The 16,137-nt window shown below is 40.6% G+C and overlaps 2 protein-coding genes across 4 annotated transcripts in view; one reads left to right on the forward strand and one right to left on the reverse strand.

Moving 5' to 3' along the window:
- The window catches only part of NEMP2 (nuclear envelope integral membrane protein 2), a 369,626-nt gene that overhangs the window by 353,369 nt on the left and 120 nt on the right, over positions 1-16,137 (reverse strand). Inside the window, exon 2 of the mRNA XM_054506083.2 lies at positions 11,167-11,276. Within this exon, the coding sequence (XP_054362058.1) occupies positions 11,167-11,188 (22 nt within the window). The 5' untranslated portion in view covers positions 11,189-11,276. The remainder of the gene's footprint in view (positions 1-11,166; positions 11,277-16,137) is intronic.
- Positions 15,076-16,137, forward strand: part of GLS (glutaminase) — a 76,908-nt gene continuing 75,846 nt past the window's right edge. For all 3 annotated transcript variants that reach the window (XM_045868326.3, XM_045868327.3, XM_045868328.3), the window contains exon 1: positions 15,076-15,719. In XM_045868326.3, the coding sequence (XP_045724282.2) occupies positions 15,316-15,719 (404 nt within the window). In that variant the 5' untranslated portion in view covers positions 15,076-15,315. The remainder of the gene's footprint in view (positions 15,720-16,137) is intronic.

Consider the following 16,137-nt stretch of genomic DNA (forward strand, 5'->3'; position numbering starts at 1 on the left):
TACTTATTTATTTGACTGAGAGAGAGAAAGGGAGAGGGGAGAGCGGGAACACAAGCAGGGGGAGTGGGAGAGGGAGAAGCAGACCTCCCGCTGAGCAGGGAGCCCTATGTGGGGCTCAATTCCAGGACCCCGGGATCATGACCTGAGCTGAAGGCAGATGCTTAACGACTGAGCCACCCAGGTGCCCCAAATTAGGTCCATTTCTTTAAAAAATCTTTTTCTTAAAATTGTAGCTGGATGGCCAGTTTTGAGAAATGCTATATAGAGGGGATTAACAAACAGATAGGGGAGCAGGCCAGATTTCTGAATTCCCTTCCTTCTGACCTCTGATTCTATGATTCTGCATTTTTTTTTGGATTATATATAATACATCTGAATCCATGGAATTTAGGCTCAGTACAGAGGGATTTCTTGGCATCTTTTTATCCCTACTGAAGATCCTGCAAAATGAAGGGTTATGCTAAAATGTAGAAAATATGTGTGTAGAAGCTTTGGTAACTTTCTGGAGTTATTCTTTGCTAACTAAATAAAACCACAGTCCATAGTCTATGGACATTCATACCTTCTGGGCACAGTTTGCTTGGTTTTACAAGATTAGGACTGAAGTGGTTTAGTTTCTGTAAATAGGAGCAAAAGAGGAATGTGCCCTGAGAATTGAGGTAAGCCTTAGAACCTGAAGGGGAGGGCTGGGAACATCAGGACACAGCAGGGCTCACTTATGGGTGGAGCAGACAGACCTTCTGTGATGTGACTTTAGAGGAGACAAGGGCAAATTGCTTTAGTGGGATCACGGTGCCCAGGAGGACTGCCAAAGCCTCACATTCTGTAAAGATAAAACTTAATGATATACCTGGAAGATGATTTCTTAAATTCACTCTATTACATATAAAGGATTTCCATGAATGTTTCCAGAAACTTGTTTTAACATGGAGGGGGAAAACTGCCATAGAAAGTTGGAGTGAGGGGCGTCTGGGTGGCGCAGTCAGTTAAGTGTTTTGGCTCAGGTCATGATTTCAGAGTTGGGAGATCGAGCCCCATATCAGGCTCCCCACTGAGCAAGGACTCTGAGTTTCTCTTTCCCTCTCCCTCTGCCCCTTCCCTCCCCCATGCTTGCTCTCTATCTCAAATAAATAAGTAAATAAATAAATCTTTAAAAAAGAAAGTTGGAGTGAGAAGAAAATAATGCAAATGAGGTAGATAGCATAAAAATAGTTGGCACCATGACTGTTCTTATTCCGTTTATCTTATTTAATGGGCAAGACATACCATAAAATCCTGGAGAAAAATACCTGACTATGTGGCAACCTCAGCTAATGAAAGAATAGAAATTTTGTGTAAAGTTAAAGCACAGAGGGCCCTGACAAAGCAAATGCCACTGTGTTCTCATACTTTAGAGGGAGGGCCTCGGGTTCTCACTCAGAGACAGCCTCAGGTCTGGCTATTAAACAGTAAATATACATTTAAACACCAACATGGAAATCTCTCCAAGAACTTCCCTAAGAGCTGCCTTCCACATTGGCGGTTTCCAAACAGGGAGAGTGTGTAGGAGGATGTCAGACCAGGATGGAGAAAGGAATCTTAAAGAAAAATCAAAGCCAGATAGGAAGGAAGACTGAAAGTGGACAAGAAACTTCAGGACAGACTGCCAATATACACAGGCTACAAAGGTCAGATAATGCAGTAGAGATGGTACCTAGCACAGTGCTTGGCACTTAGGGACGTTTCATAAATTGTCATGGAAGGAAGGGAGAGAAGACACAGTTTCCTAGTAAAAGCTTCCTAAGTTATTGGAAGAGGTGGTGGGCTATGAAGTGTGCTTTCATTACTAAAAGGTAATGGTCTAAAAATAGAATCCAAACAGAAAAGGGTATTAGTACTTCCTTTCAGAGACCTATGCAGGAGCACAACTCAGGAAACTAAAGCAGGTGGCTTATCCCATTGGTAAATGATCCAAAGACAATGTGACACAGGCTAGCTAGAAACAAGGTACAAAGATGTGCCTGGCAGGGACATTTTTTTTTTTTTATAAGCTTTTTTTTTTTTTTTAAAGATTTTATTTATTTATTTGAGAGAGAGAGAATGAGAGACAGAGAGCCCGAGAGGCAGGAGGGTCAGAGGGAGAAGCAGACTCCCTGCCGAGCAGGGAGCCCGATGCGGGACTCGATCCAGGGACTCGATCCAGGGACTCCAGGATCATGACCTGAGCCGAAGGCAGTCGCTTAACCAACTGAGCCACCCAGGCGCCCCTGGCAGGGACATTTCTGCTGAGAGCTCAGGAGAGGGAGTGCCTTGGGCAGTACTTGTAGTTGATCTGTACTTTCATAGTGGTGGCCCCTGCACTTCCTCTTTCTCAAATCCCTCTTTCTACATAAAGTTTAATTTTGCTCCAGAACCATTTGTGAATGTTGAAATGCAGTGAACAGGGTGAAAGAGAGGAAGTGAATTAAAGAGGAAGTAGGAAGAGGCCAGGATACAAAGGTCTTTTGATGGAAGCATTTTCTTTCTCTTGGTTCCTGCATGTGGCTCAAGGGGGACACCCAAATTTGACATCAGGTTGGCCGGAGTCATGTTCTCCAATTTTCCATGGGTGGTGGGGAGGGGGTACAGATCTTTCACTATATCTTTGGGTGGACTTTATTGGTTAGTAAATCTTGAACTCCAGCAGCAAGCATTTCCTGCATGCTTTCTCTGTGCCAGACAGTGGCCATTAGAGAAGTACCCATACTGCCTGGCCCTTAGAAACTTACAGTCTGGTAGGGGAGAAATAGTCACACAGGATTACTCATTTGCTTGAAAGAAAAGAACAGGGTGCTATGAGAGTTCTTAACAAGGGAACATATTTGAGGAGGTGACAATTTAAACTGAGACCCGAAGAGTAAGGTGAGGGTTTCAGGCAGAGGGGGCCGCATGTGCAGAAGCAGTAACAGTTTCCAAATTACAATATAGGAGGGCCTTAGAGGCAGCAATTTGAGTGGTGGGCTAGAAGGTACTTTGACATAGAATTTTGCATAAGATTTATAAAATATCAATTGTGCATCTCAAAGGAAAGATGGGCTCCATGCATACTGTAAGAGATAAAGCACCCCAAATCTCCTTTTGTGCTACTACTATGCAGGAGCCGTGAGATAGGTCAGGTCTATTTAAAGACCCAAAAGAAGGCAGTTGTTGCCCCGGGCATAAACCTCAGTGGGAGACTGGCCAAAGACGAAGCTACAATTCAGGTGGAGCCAAGGAGCCTTGTTGGGAAGGTTACAAATTGTTAATTTTATCCTAAATGTAGTGGGAAGCCATTAAGGGTTTTAAGCAGGAGAGTAACATGATCTGATTTTATAGTTTCAGATCATTCTAGCTTGATAGAAATGAATTGGAAGGGACAAGGAGCTAACAACTGTTGAGTTTCTGTATGGACTGACACTGAGCAATACATATGCGTTACTCATTTAATTCTTACAACAGCCCCCCAAAGTGGGGGAACTGAGGCCCTTCAAGGTTATATAAATTGCCCAGATAACAGTAGGAAAAGCAAAAAAAAGTATACAATTCGTTTTATTATTGTGCAGTTAATGCATGGGGCATACCAATAATATCTCAATGATTGTTTTGTCATAAAATTCTGTAGGTAGGTGATGGTCATATCCAGAAATGCAGTGATCACAAAAGGGTTTATACGTGTTTTTGCAGCAAGGAAGTTCCTGACCCTGGCTGCTCATCCAAGAGATATTGGATACAGCCATGTATGATTAAAGCTACTATAGGATTTTCTCTTAAAACCTTTCTTAACATTGTTAAATGTGCAAAAGGCCTCTTTTCACTGTTTTGATCTCTTTGTCAGGTTGTTTTCCAGGCAGTGGTTGCTAGGAGTGAAAGAGTTTATTATTTAGAGCTAAGTGGAGCCTAGATATCCCATCCCCTTAGAAAGAACAAAAAAAAAAAAAGAAAAAAGAAAGAAAGAAAAGAAAAAGAAAGGAAAAAAAAAGAAAAAAAAAGAAAACCCTATGGTAATTGACTTGAAAATTATTTCTGCAACACCATTCGTACCAGTCCACCTGCTTTTTATTTACTTGTGGTTATCTCTTTTTGCTAATGGTTCTCTGAAAGCACACACTAAGGTTTGCTCCAAAACACTGTCCTGGAGACAGTTGGAGTCTGATTGCCAGGGCTCTTCAGAGACAACAGCTGCTTCTAATAACAGTGAGCACGTGCATGCTGAGTGACTACAGAGCCCCCTGCCATGAGCCTGAGTGCCAGCCGGCTGCACAATGCATGAATTACCCTTGAATATAGTTGCCTTTATTGTCTGATAATGCTTACCACTGGGGGAAACCCCACTGAGACTGAAGTTGTACCAACCAGGTTACAGAGACATTGTTCCACATCTGAGACCGGTTCACACCCAGCCCTGAGGTTCTTGGCTGGGTATTCTTTTGCCCCTTCTCATATCACCCCTTAACGGTATCTTTGATTATTAACCTAAGAGTGTGTGTAGCTTTTTGCTCTTGCAAAACTGCCATGTGCTAGGCTGCTTAGAGCTTTTGTCCAGGCAGTGAACTTAAAACATTGTTTAACATTGTTTGATATTTACAATGTGTCACCTGCAATTCCAACAGTATCTGTTGGAAACAAATATACATGAGATCCCATCAGTAAGTGTCTAATAATCTCCAGATAAAAGTTACAACTGCATATAATCAGAATCACATGCTCAGAATCACAGTTCAGATCCACGTGGCACCTTTGAGGTCACTTAGGCCAAGCTTCCATTTAATAGATGTGGGAACTGAGGCACTAACAGGTCAAGGGATTTACCCAGGTCAACCAGCAGGGTAATGGCCAGGTGGAGCTAGAATTCCAGCATCTGCACTCTCGCTTCAGAAAGCCTTTAGAGATCTATATCCATTATTAAACTCTTTAATATATAAACATAAATTTAATCCTCAGAATTGGACTTAAAATTTATTTATTGGATCTCTTACTGTACAAGGACTTGATTTTCCTCTCAACATTTGGGCAGATACTAGGGAGTATACACACTTAAGACACTTCCCTTGGCCCATGTCACAAATTATTGAGAACAAACCACAGTTATGAAGGAGAATAAGTTATCTTTAGAATGTCCACCTTTGTTTCCCATCCTCTCTTCTCTCTTCTTTCTTTGGTATTCCTTTCAGTCTTGCTGGTATCTTAAGATCTGTATCCCAACCTATTCATCAGTCTTTGGCCTTCCATGCTTACCATTTAGGATAACCTTTTACGTCTAGACCTTTTCCTACCTCATTTCCTCATCTGTCTACATAAACTTACTTATACAGTATATACTATCCTCTTAGTTTCTCCTCTCAGGTATGATGTTAGCAAAGCTCATAATCAACATACATGTGCTCCTGTCTTTGCCTATCATGAAATGTCAAGTTATCACTATCTCAGTCACTCTCTTGGATAAGATACTATTTCTAGAAACCTCTATTAAAATGTAAAGAATGTTAGCTGGGAGGTAAAATCCATGAAGGCAGTACTGTGTGAAACCAATACACCCTGCTAGAACTAAAATCTAAGCCTGTCTCTCCCCAAGTCGTAAGCATTTTCATTTGTACTATGCCTCCTGGTACGTAGAAATGAAATAGCAAATGCAGAAATGTAATAGCATCTGGTGCTCAATAGAAGTGTAGCTAATAAATACCGAGGCTGTAGGTGACTCTGGATTTTTTTTTTCCCCATCTGGAACACATAGGTCAATGACTATGTAACTATAAGATTAACTTAAGGATGGATTATGAAGACATGTTTTTTATTTTTTTGACTCAGATTACATTTATCAACTTTGGAATTAGTTGTGGAAATAAGAACTGCTGGTCAGAAATGGCATTCAATTGAAAAAGCATAAAATATGCTTATTTGAATTCATGGAGTCAAATATTTTGGACATATACTTTTGGGTAAATGGTCATTTTATAGGCTGACCTTTATATGCACAGCCAATATGATTGGCTTCTCTATGATCCAGTGCTCTTTCTCCCACCTTCCTCTCAGATTAGATGGAATAATTAGGAGAGAATGTTTTGCTGTGGTAAAAATAGCCCACAGATCAGGGCACCTGGGTGGCTCAGTTGATTGAGCATCTGCCTTTAGCTGGGGTCCTGGCTCAGGGTCCTGGGATCAAGCCCCATGTCAGACTCTCTGCTCAGTGGGGAGTCTGTTTCCCTCTCTCTCTCCCTCTGTGCTCTCCCTTCTCATTCTCTCAAATTAATTAAAAAAAAAAAAACACCTTAAAAAAATAGCCCACAAATCACAGAAACTTAAAATGACAAAGTTTCTTTCTCTGACCTCAGAGGCCAAGCTAGACAGAGCAGACACCAGCTTTAAGTATTAACAGTTATAGGGACATAGGGAAAGAGACGGTAGAAAATTATGCATTGGATTTTTAAGCTTATAACATTTCCCTGGTCAAAGCAAGTTGCATGGATACATTCAACTTTAAGAAAGCAGAGATGTGCAATCCAACACAGGTGGATACTGGAAATATTTAGCAGAGAGTGCTAATACCACTTCAGATTACTTATAATTCCCTGAACCTACCATTTAACTTATTTCTTTTTTGTTCTTGAAAGAATACCCTTGTCAATCCTTATGTATCTGGATTTCTACCAGTAAATGCTACCACCTTTCTAGAATATTTCATAACCTATGTTATGTAACTCTAGATTTGCTTGGTCTAGATTCATTTCTAGATCATCTTTATCCATTGAATATACACATATATGTAATGTTTATAGCATCCAGACTAATATATTTTAATTAAGAGTTTACATTTATCTGACTTTCATCTACCTCTTCAAACCAAAAGATGATGTCTTCCTTACTCATCTAAATAATCTTAGCTCCAGGGGCACCTGGGTGGCTCAGTTGTTAAGCGTCTGCCTTCGGCTCAGGTCATGATCCCAGGGTCCTGGGATCCAGCCCTGCATCGAGCTCCCTGCTCAGTGGGAAGCCTGCTTCTCCCTCTCCCATTCCCCCTGCTTGTATTCCCTCTCTCACTGTGTCTCTCTCTGTCAAATAAATAAATAAAATCTTAAAATAAATAAATAAATAAATAAATAAATAAATAAATAAATAAATAATCTTAGCTCCCACCATGGTGGTTGGTGCCAGTAGTCACTAAAAACAAGGTGTCCATAAAGTTCCTTTTGCAATTTGAATTTTTAATAAATTTCTTCTTCTTTGTGAAATATGATAGAGGAGGAATTTACTCAAGATTCAAATAAAATTGTGAAAGGTTCATTTTTTAAATATATTTCCTTTATTTTCTAGTTAATAAACTCCTATGTTATGTTAATTAAGCTTCAATTCAGTTATTGAAAATGTTATTTAAAATGATGGTGGAGGGATGCCTGGGTGGCTCAGCTGGTTAAGTGTCCGCCTTCGGCTCAGGTCATGATCCCAGGGTCCTGGGATGGAGCCCCACATCGGGCTTCCTGCTCAGTGGGGACCTGCTTCTCCCTCTCTCTCTGCCTCTACCCCTGCTTGTGCTCTCTCACTGTCACTCTCACTCTTTCTCAAATAAATAAATAAAATCTTTTAAAAAATAAAAATAAAAAAATAAAATGATGGTGGATATGTTGAAAGCAAAAAGATCTACATCCTCCTGTCTAGCTGGAAGAGAGATGCACACAAATAGAGTAATGCAAAAAATGAAGATATTACCAAGTAAGCCCTGATATGGAGAGGAAGAACCCTTTAACTCTGCCTAGAGAGGTCGGGGAAAGCTTCCCAGAGGAGATGCCATTTGAGCTGAGTTCTTAGAAAAGATAAGGGATATCCAGATGAGATTAGTAAGGGGCAATGGTAGGGGTAAAAGCCACAGCATCAAGAAATATGTGCTACTTTTAAGGCAAGTCACTGAAATACTGAACAGATTATTTAACATTTCTGTGTCAATTTTCTCATTTGCAAAATAAGATTGTACCTATCTGCCAAACTCAAATGGCTGTTATAAGGGTAACAACTGTTATGAGGGTAAATGTGAGGTTATATAAGAAATTGGAGAGCATCATGAAGATGTAAGATGGAGACCTTGAAGGGTCAGTGGAATTGGGATGGGTAGAGGGAAAGGGGCTTAGGACATACAAGATGATAAGAATGGTGTAAGCAGACTCCAAGGAGAAAAGTCAGTTAGGTGAAGGAAAACTGATAATTTTGGCAAGAGTGGAGGATAGCAAGTTAAAGTTCAAACACTAACCAATAAGGTGCAAGTATAGAAGTCTAGTTTAGCAGAAAAACAAAGCTGGTTGACTTAATATGGCTCAATGTTTTTTTGTTGGGAGAGAAGGGAAGCAAATCTAGAGTTACAGAAATGATTCAGAGTCCAAACTGGGGCAAGCTTCTTAATGCTCATTGTACTCCAACTCTACCCTTTAAATCGTGCAAGGCTATCACATGTGGCCCTCAAACAATATGCATATAAGGTTAAACATAGATATATAATTTAGCGGTGTTAAAAAATGAGAGAGAAAGGGGATGTGATAAATTGTAACTCAAGGCAAAGAGAGAGACACAGAAAGAATTTTCTACAGTGTGATTTTGAATCAATCAGGATGTCTTAATGGAAACCCATATTCAAAATGATTTAAGTAATAAGGAAATATATCACATATAACAAAGGAGGGCAGGCATCAGAACTGGTTGCTCATGAATGTCAGTAGCTCATGAATGTCATGGAGATTCTAGACTCTCTCTCCACTCTGTTGGCCTTGGTGTGTTGGGTTTGTCTTATGTTAGTTCCTCTCTTTGGTAGCAACATAGCTGCAGCAGTTTCATGGGGAATGGAATTTCCATGGATGGCTAGGACTAATCATTTGGAGTAGAATATGTGCTGGGGAACAAAGCTTAAAGAAAGTTACATTGCTATCATCATCTGATTGCTCAGGACAGGGTTGGAAATGTGGTGGACCATGGCCCAAGTTATTCTTGCAGATGTTTTGTTTGACTAGTATGGTGTTAAAAAAATTGAATGAGTTGTTTACTTTTATAAATCAGAAGACTTTATTTTTAAAAATCATATATCTGCATTATCTTAAAGAATCCAAAGGACTAGCTAACTGTGCCTGCATTCCACTTAGCTAATGCTGGGTAGAGTACATTAGTTACTTCCCCTTTAGAAGAGCATTCCAATTCTAATTTACTAGAGCCTCATCATTCCCTAATGCATTATAACCTAGTCTGCTTTACTCAAGTTACCTACTGAGGCTTTCACTGGGGAAATTATTCCCAAAGATTTTTAAGAGCTCTGTGCTCTTTTGTATCTATAAACGTGTCTCTTGTAGGCATTTGTCCAAAGGCTCAAAAGAATAGAAGGCAAGGACCAAATCTAGCTGGAGAGTGAGTCTTTGCCAACTCCACTGTATTAGTTGAGTGACTTTATTAACTTATAATTTTCATAACATATAATTTAGCAATTGACACCTGTCCCCAGTAGGAACATTACAAAGATAAATAGCTTAGCTTCAAAGGAAGGAAGGATATATTTTATTCATATTTTATTAATGAAAGCATTCCTTCCATATTTATGTTTGAGAGAGCCAAGAACCAAATAATTTTTTCTATAAGGTTTTCAGTTAAATATTAGTCACTCTTACCTTTTGTAAAGCCTAATTTAGTTCAAGGATATTGTTGTTGGTTGTACTCTTGAAGTATGTTTACAGAGTAGCTATATTACTTACTAGTTGTATCAGCCATCACTGATTAGGCAAAATTAGATAAAGTTTAAAAGGAATCATTAAAAAGTGAAAATTGGATTTGTAATATTTTCTACAGTTATAATTGTTAGAGAAAAGAAACAGCTTTCAACATTATAATAAACCTTCTTCAATTATAAAATATTTCAAATATAGAAAAAGAGACCATAACAAACATGTATGTATGAACTCCCCAGGCACCATATTTGCTTCAAATTTTAAAAATTATTTTTTTAAAAAATCAATCATTATAGGTACCGTTGAAGTTCTCTATGTACATCTCTTCAATTCCATTTCTCATTATAAATACCCAGAAATAATAGCCACTACAATGAATTTGATGTTTATCATTCCTTTGCACATTTGAAACTTTTAAACCACACATATAAATCTATAAATAATATATTGTTTTGCATGTTATACAATTTTATAACCATGGCATCATAATATACATATTCAGCTGAAACTTGCTTTTTCTCAACATTGTTTTTGAGACTTACCTACTTTAATACATGATACTGTATTAATCTTAAATAATGTATGTTAAGGTTATATGCAAATATCACATTATTTTAATTCATTCTCCTACTGATAAAGAGAGTTTTTTTATATATCAGTTTGTTGTACTATTGGGGGTGCATATGAATAAAGCTCTGCCTCAGAACATACCACATGGTATTGTTACTGTGAGAAGCAGCTCAATCACAAATCAAACTTTCTTTTGTTGAGTTAGCTTCTTGTGACTTATAATTGGACAGAGGGAATCACAGTAACTATAAATGTCAGATGCTTAAAAAGTACAGAGGTATTTGAAGGAACCCATACTCTATTAAGGATAAATACTGATTTCTTTTTACCCCAGAATGTCAAAATACATTACTGTGGACTCGGATAGTTTTTCAAAAATGTCTGAATTTTGGATTTAGCTCCATAATTTCAGTGGAGTTCAGTAATTAGTTTCTGGATTGGTAATATGATTTTACCATTGGATGAGCATAAATATACAAAAAACCAGGCTCATTTTTCCTTTTCAGAACTTAGAAAACGTGACAAATTTCAGATGCTGAACCAACATTAGATTTCATAGCATAAAACTAACATAGCATAATGGATATAAAGCTCATACTTCAAACCACTAATTTTCCCTAATTAAATCTAAATATATATGATATATTGAAATACCACTCACACACCTCCTACCTGAACTTTGGTTTTAATCATCCCTGAAAGAGAATGCCTATTCTGACTGTCCCTTCAGTGATACTCAGTTTCAATTGCTCTGGAGGTTGACTGCCTATCTTTTAGAGTCCTCAAATACTCTTTGTAATCCATATTAGTCTCATGGTGGCCAAGTTGTCTTCATTTAAGTTGGCTGATACATCAGTTAACCTAAGTTAAGTTATTCAATGGTAATAATCCCTAAATCAAAATTACTTACAGGAAGGTTTCTTTCTCTTCATGTTATTTGTCAATTGCAGTCATCTTCAACTTTGTTCCATCATACTGGGACCCAGGTGAAGGGGCATTGCCTCTTTGGGCCATGCCATTCTTGTCATACAAGGAAGAGAGAGATGTTAGAACTAAGTAACGACTATTAAAGTTCCTGCTCAATGTGGCACTCATCACTTCCTTTCATATTTCATTGAACAAATTAAAGCAAAAGGCCAAGCCTGCCATTCAACAAGGTGAGAGGTAAAGTCCTCCCATTGGAAGGGACATAAATATTTGGGAATGGTAATTTGATTTACCACAGAGGTTATTTTTATTCTCAAGAAGGTATCCTTTTGATTGACTTTTGGAATATTTATAAAATCATTTTTTTAGGTTTTTACTAATCATACAAGCAAGATTTTCTTATCTTTGAGATGGGGTTTAGTCCAATTTAATATTTTCTATTACACTACCAAAAATAAGAATTAAAATTACTTTGAAAAATCAATAAATATCTAGAGAACTCATGCATATAATTGTGATCAAAGTATAACCAACATTAACTTTATACACTGAACTAACTGAAATCTTTACCATACCACTCCAAATGAAGGAAAATAACTGATTACCACCCCACTCCTGTTCCAGCCATCAGGAGACCCACAAAAATAATTTCATGTAGTTAATATTTTGGATGAGACCATTCAAGTAGTCTCTTCAAATCTGATGAAAATCTCTCTATTTTTGTGTGATGTTACAAGGAAGAGAGGTTTAATTTACATAGGTGGCAAATAATAGATTTTTATATTTAATTATATATGACATGTACATTTTCTTTTTAATCTAGCAATTCTTTCTGTAGTAATTTTTAACAGTTATTTGTAAATAGTTGGTATCTTGGGCACTGAGCCCCGCTTTGCTTAATCTTACTGTCTTTGCAGCAGTCTATTTCTATTTTAAGATACTTTGGTAATTATTGGTTTGTTTTCTAAAACTGGAGTAAATGATCTCATTTTGGGGAGCTAACTTCTTCTTAAATGATGTTTTATGATTAGATGGTTTAAAACAACTCTGGCTTTTCGATAACAGATATGACAACAAAATCACACTGCACAACCAATTTTATTCACTCATGGAATAATAATAATATTATTTATAGCTAGCACTTATAAAACGCTACTGGTATTGTTCTAAGTGGTTTACATATATTGATTCATCTAGTCCTCACAACCCTGTGAGATAAGATATTAATATTATCCCCATTGCATAGATGAAGGATCTGTAATACCTACTTTAATACAGATCTAAATTCAGCTTTGGAATAATAAGTCATGGTTGACAGGATTTATCAGCAAGACTAGGAAGTTGGCTAGTTAAAGCAGGAAACCAACAGAAGAAAGGGAAGTAGTAGCAGAAGCTGTTTAGAGGTTTCCTGAATCTTACTCTATTCTCTTAATAGAAGAATTTCAAACAAACAACTTAGTCAGTTCTTTTAAGCTGTTAAGCAAATTATTTTCTACTAGCTTTAGGTCAACAAATAATAACCTTTTAGTTCTTGTGAAAGGCAAAATCTGGAACTTATACATAGGTTACATTATGATCTTGAAACATTAGCTTTTTTTAATCTTCAAAGGAACTCAGGAACTCAGGAATTGTTTTTCTAGTTAGAACAGAAACAAAGTGCATAAATTCCAATTTTCCTTTGGATGGTTCATTACCTTCTCAATGGCTATGGGACCACAACCTATTGTGGGATGACTGCACTTAATATAGTAGCAAAGAGGAAGTCTATGAGTAACTCTGACAATCTAGCCATCTGTTAATCTGGAGACCCATTTTCTACTTGTAGATACGTTGGTGGACTATTGTACGTGTATAAAATGTTTTTATAGGGATAGATTTTGTTTTATATGATGACATAACAGGTAAATGATTAATGGAAATAGTAATTAACTCCAATTCATGGTTACCCAGTTGTCTTTGATTTAAAAACAACTGAAGATTAAAAATATTACATAACATAAAGGAATCAAATGAGAATATGAATTTTATTTATAGTAGTTTTAATTTGCTGTCTATAACTTTTTTGGGGTTTTCACAAAGGGATTAAATTTCATCAGACTCTAAGTTCTTCTAAATGTTAGGAGTAACATGTGTCCATTTTTATAAGCTCATCCCTGAAAGTAGAAACTCTAGAAAACAATCCATTACTAGGTTTGCTTTCCATATTTGTTAAGTGTACTATAAAGTATTTAAACCTTTAAACATTAGAAAGAATTTTCACTTGAAAATTAGAGAAACTAAGATAAAAACCAGGAGGAAAATAATAACTGGATTTGTCAATAGCTTGGATGTGGTTGAGAGAAAGGAGACAGTCAAAACTGATAACCAGTTATACCTAAGAGGTCATACAGCATTCAGGTTTATGCGTTTGGTAAGTCAGACTGGAAAGGTTAGGCAGGGCTAGTATTTGTTACCTTTCCTCCAAAAGTTGATATTCCTTTTCCTGAATATATTATTATTTTGACTCTTCAAATTTTAGTGACAGGTAACATTAAGTAGTAATAAAAGATCTATAAATAATTTGCAATTGTCTTAACTTTTTTTAAGGCAATTAAGTGATTTACACATGATAGCTTTTTCCAGGTTCTTCCGGTTAAATAGCAGACAGAAAAAATTTAAACATGGCAAGACTCTGACATGTCAAAGGTCACATAACCTTTAGGTACAGCCAGATTTCCTATTAACCTAGTACTATATTTTAAGACCCATTAGATTACTAAATCTGGTGATCAGTTAATGATGTACCTGACATACATACTGTTTCTTAAAAATTATCCCATTAACTTTTGTGGATCTATGCATTTAAACGTAATTGTTTCGAGAAATCTTCTAAAACCCTTTTGTCATGTTGTGCAGTGCATAGGTAGTCTCAGAGAAAAACTCAAGAGTTTATCAGAATCTTGGCTCTTTTTCCACAGGTCCAAAAGGATAAATGGATAGAGTGATACTAAGCTGAAACCATTTAAAGAACCAGTATTCGGATGCACCTATTTTAAAATGATGAAGCAGCTTTTAAAATAGAAAAGTATCCAAAATTTTGCTTTCCAGCAAACTAGTGTTAAGGGAATCACTGCTGTCCAAAAATATTTTTGAGATATCAGTGTACATTAAAAAAATAATTTTTTAAAAGGAAAGCAGTCGTATTCTGGAATTTCTCCCTCTCTTCACCCGCGCCAGATCTCCAACCCTCCAAATGGCTAAGTCGCATAGCTGAAAGGATTTTGCTCATTTTTTCCAAAACACTTCACATCTGGGTAGTGGCCAACCATGGAAAGTTTCAAGTAAATGTAACATTTGGGAGGGAGACGAGGCTCATCTGGGGCTGCCTTCTTTGGACCGCGGCTACCAGAGGTGTCGCCTCATGCCCTTACCGGATAGCCGGGGCCAACTGCAAGCTTGGACCAGCCGACCTCCGACGGCCCAGGCAGACGCCAGCTCCGGCCAACCCGGCCGACTGCTGGCCCCTCGGCTGCAGGGGCTCTTGCCCTTCAGTCTCCCCAACGGGTTCGAAGCCCCATAGTCCAGGAGCCAATCCGTTTCGTAAATGTCGAGACCCCCGAGTCCCCAGTTCCCAACTAGCGCAGCCTCGCGGTTGGCAAAGCGAGAGGGAAGGGACTAAGCTAGAGCCCGGCCTGGCTCCCACGCCTCACACGTCAGTTTGGTTCCCCTCCCCACCCGCCTGCCCGCCACTCCCCCGCCCGACTCTTCGCGCACCGGGCGCGGAGAGAAATTTGACTGCTCCAGTCACCAATCAGGAGAGAGGTCGAGGATATGAGCCAATCGGAGTGGGGAAAAGGGGTAGGACGCGCGCGTCCTCCCGCCCCCGAGAGGGTGAGCGCGGAATGTCTCCGGCCCTCCCCTGCGCCTCAGCCTCAGTGCGGAGTCCTCCGCGGCGTGAGGAGAAGCGGTAGCGGGTAACCTCGGTGGCGCAGCAGAAGCTGCGGGAGCCGGAACCGAAACCACACCCACGTCGCTGCTCCTGTCCTCTTCTGCCCTCTCGGCGTCCCACCGGAGACCGCGTTACCGGAGGAGAGCGGCAGCCCACTCCCCGAGCATCCTCCCCTGTCGAGCGGGTGCTGACAGACCCAGCGGCATGATGCGACTGCTAGGCTCGGCGATGCTGCGGGACCTGCTCCTGCGGCCTCCCGCCGCCACCTGCGCGGCTCTGCGGCGGGCACAGCCCCTCGCCACACAGTGCCGGCGTCCCCAAGGCGGGGGACAGGGGGCCGCGGGCCCAGCGGCCGCCGCGCGACTCTACCCGTGGTGGGGCGGGGGCGGCCGGCCGGCGGGGCCCCTCGCGCGGGGACTGTCTAGCTCCCCTTCGGAGATTCTGCAGGAGCTGGGCAAGGGGGGCCCGCAGCAGCAGCAGCAGCAGCAGCAGCAACCCGGGGCGTCGCCGCCCGCGGCCCCGTCGGCTCCCGGCCCCAAGGACGGCTCCGGGGAGACTGACGCGCTCGGCAACAGTGAGGGCAAGGAACTGGTGGCCTCAGGCGAAAAGTGAGTGTCTCCGCTCGGCGGAGGAGCCCTCCCCCTGCGTGGGGCCCGAGCGCGGGCCCGGGAGGGGCCTGCGGTGGGGCGGGATGGGAGCGGAGGTTCGAGAAAGAGAAAGAAAGAGATGCCGGGCGGCCTGCGCAGTCTGCGCCATGTGATTAGGGCCCGCCCCGCCCGCGCCTTTTCCCTGCCGGCGCCCCTCCGCTAGGCCCCCACTTCCCTTCCCCGCCCCCGGCGCGGGCCGCCCGGGAGGAGCCGCGGAGGGGCCGGAGGGGCCGGCCTGGTCCCCCGCCCGGGAACTGCGGCTGCCTGGCCCGCGCCGTGTGCTCCGCTCCCCGGCTGCAGCACCTGGCCGCCTGCCCAGCTCTCCGTGGGTGATGCCACATGAGCATCTCCACCGAGTGACATTTAGGAGTCGGGTGTT

This window comes from Mirounga angustirostris, unplaced genomic scaffold, assembly GCF_029215605.1.
Source record: "Mirounga angustirostris isolate CCGP_5_RB_7025 unplaced genomic scaffold, mMirAng1.0.hap1 SCAF_3, whole genome shotgun sequence".
Lineage (NCBI taxonomy): Eukaryota > Metazoa > Chordata > Mammalia > Carnivora > Phocidae > Mirounga > Mirounga angustirostris.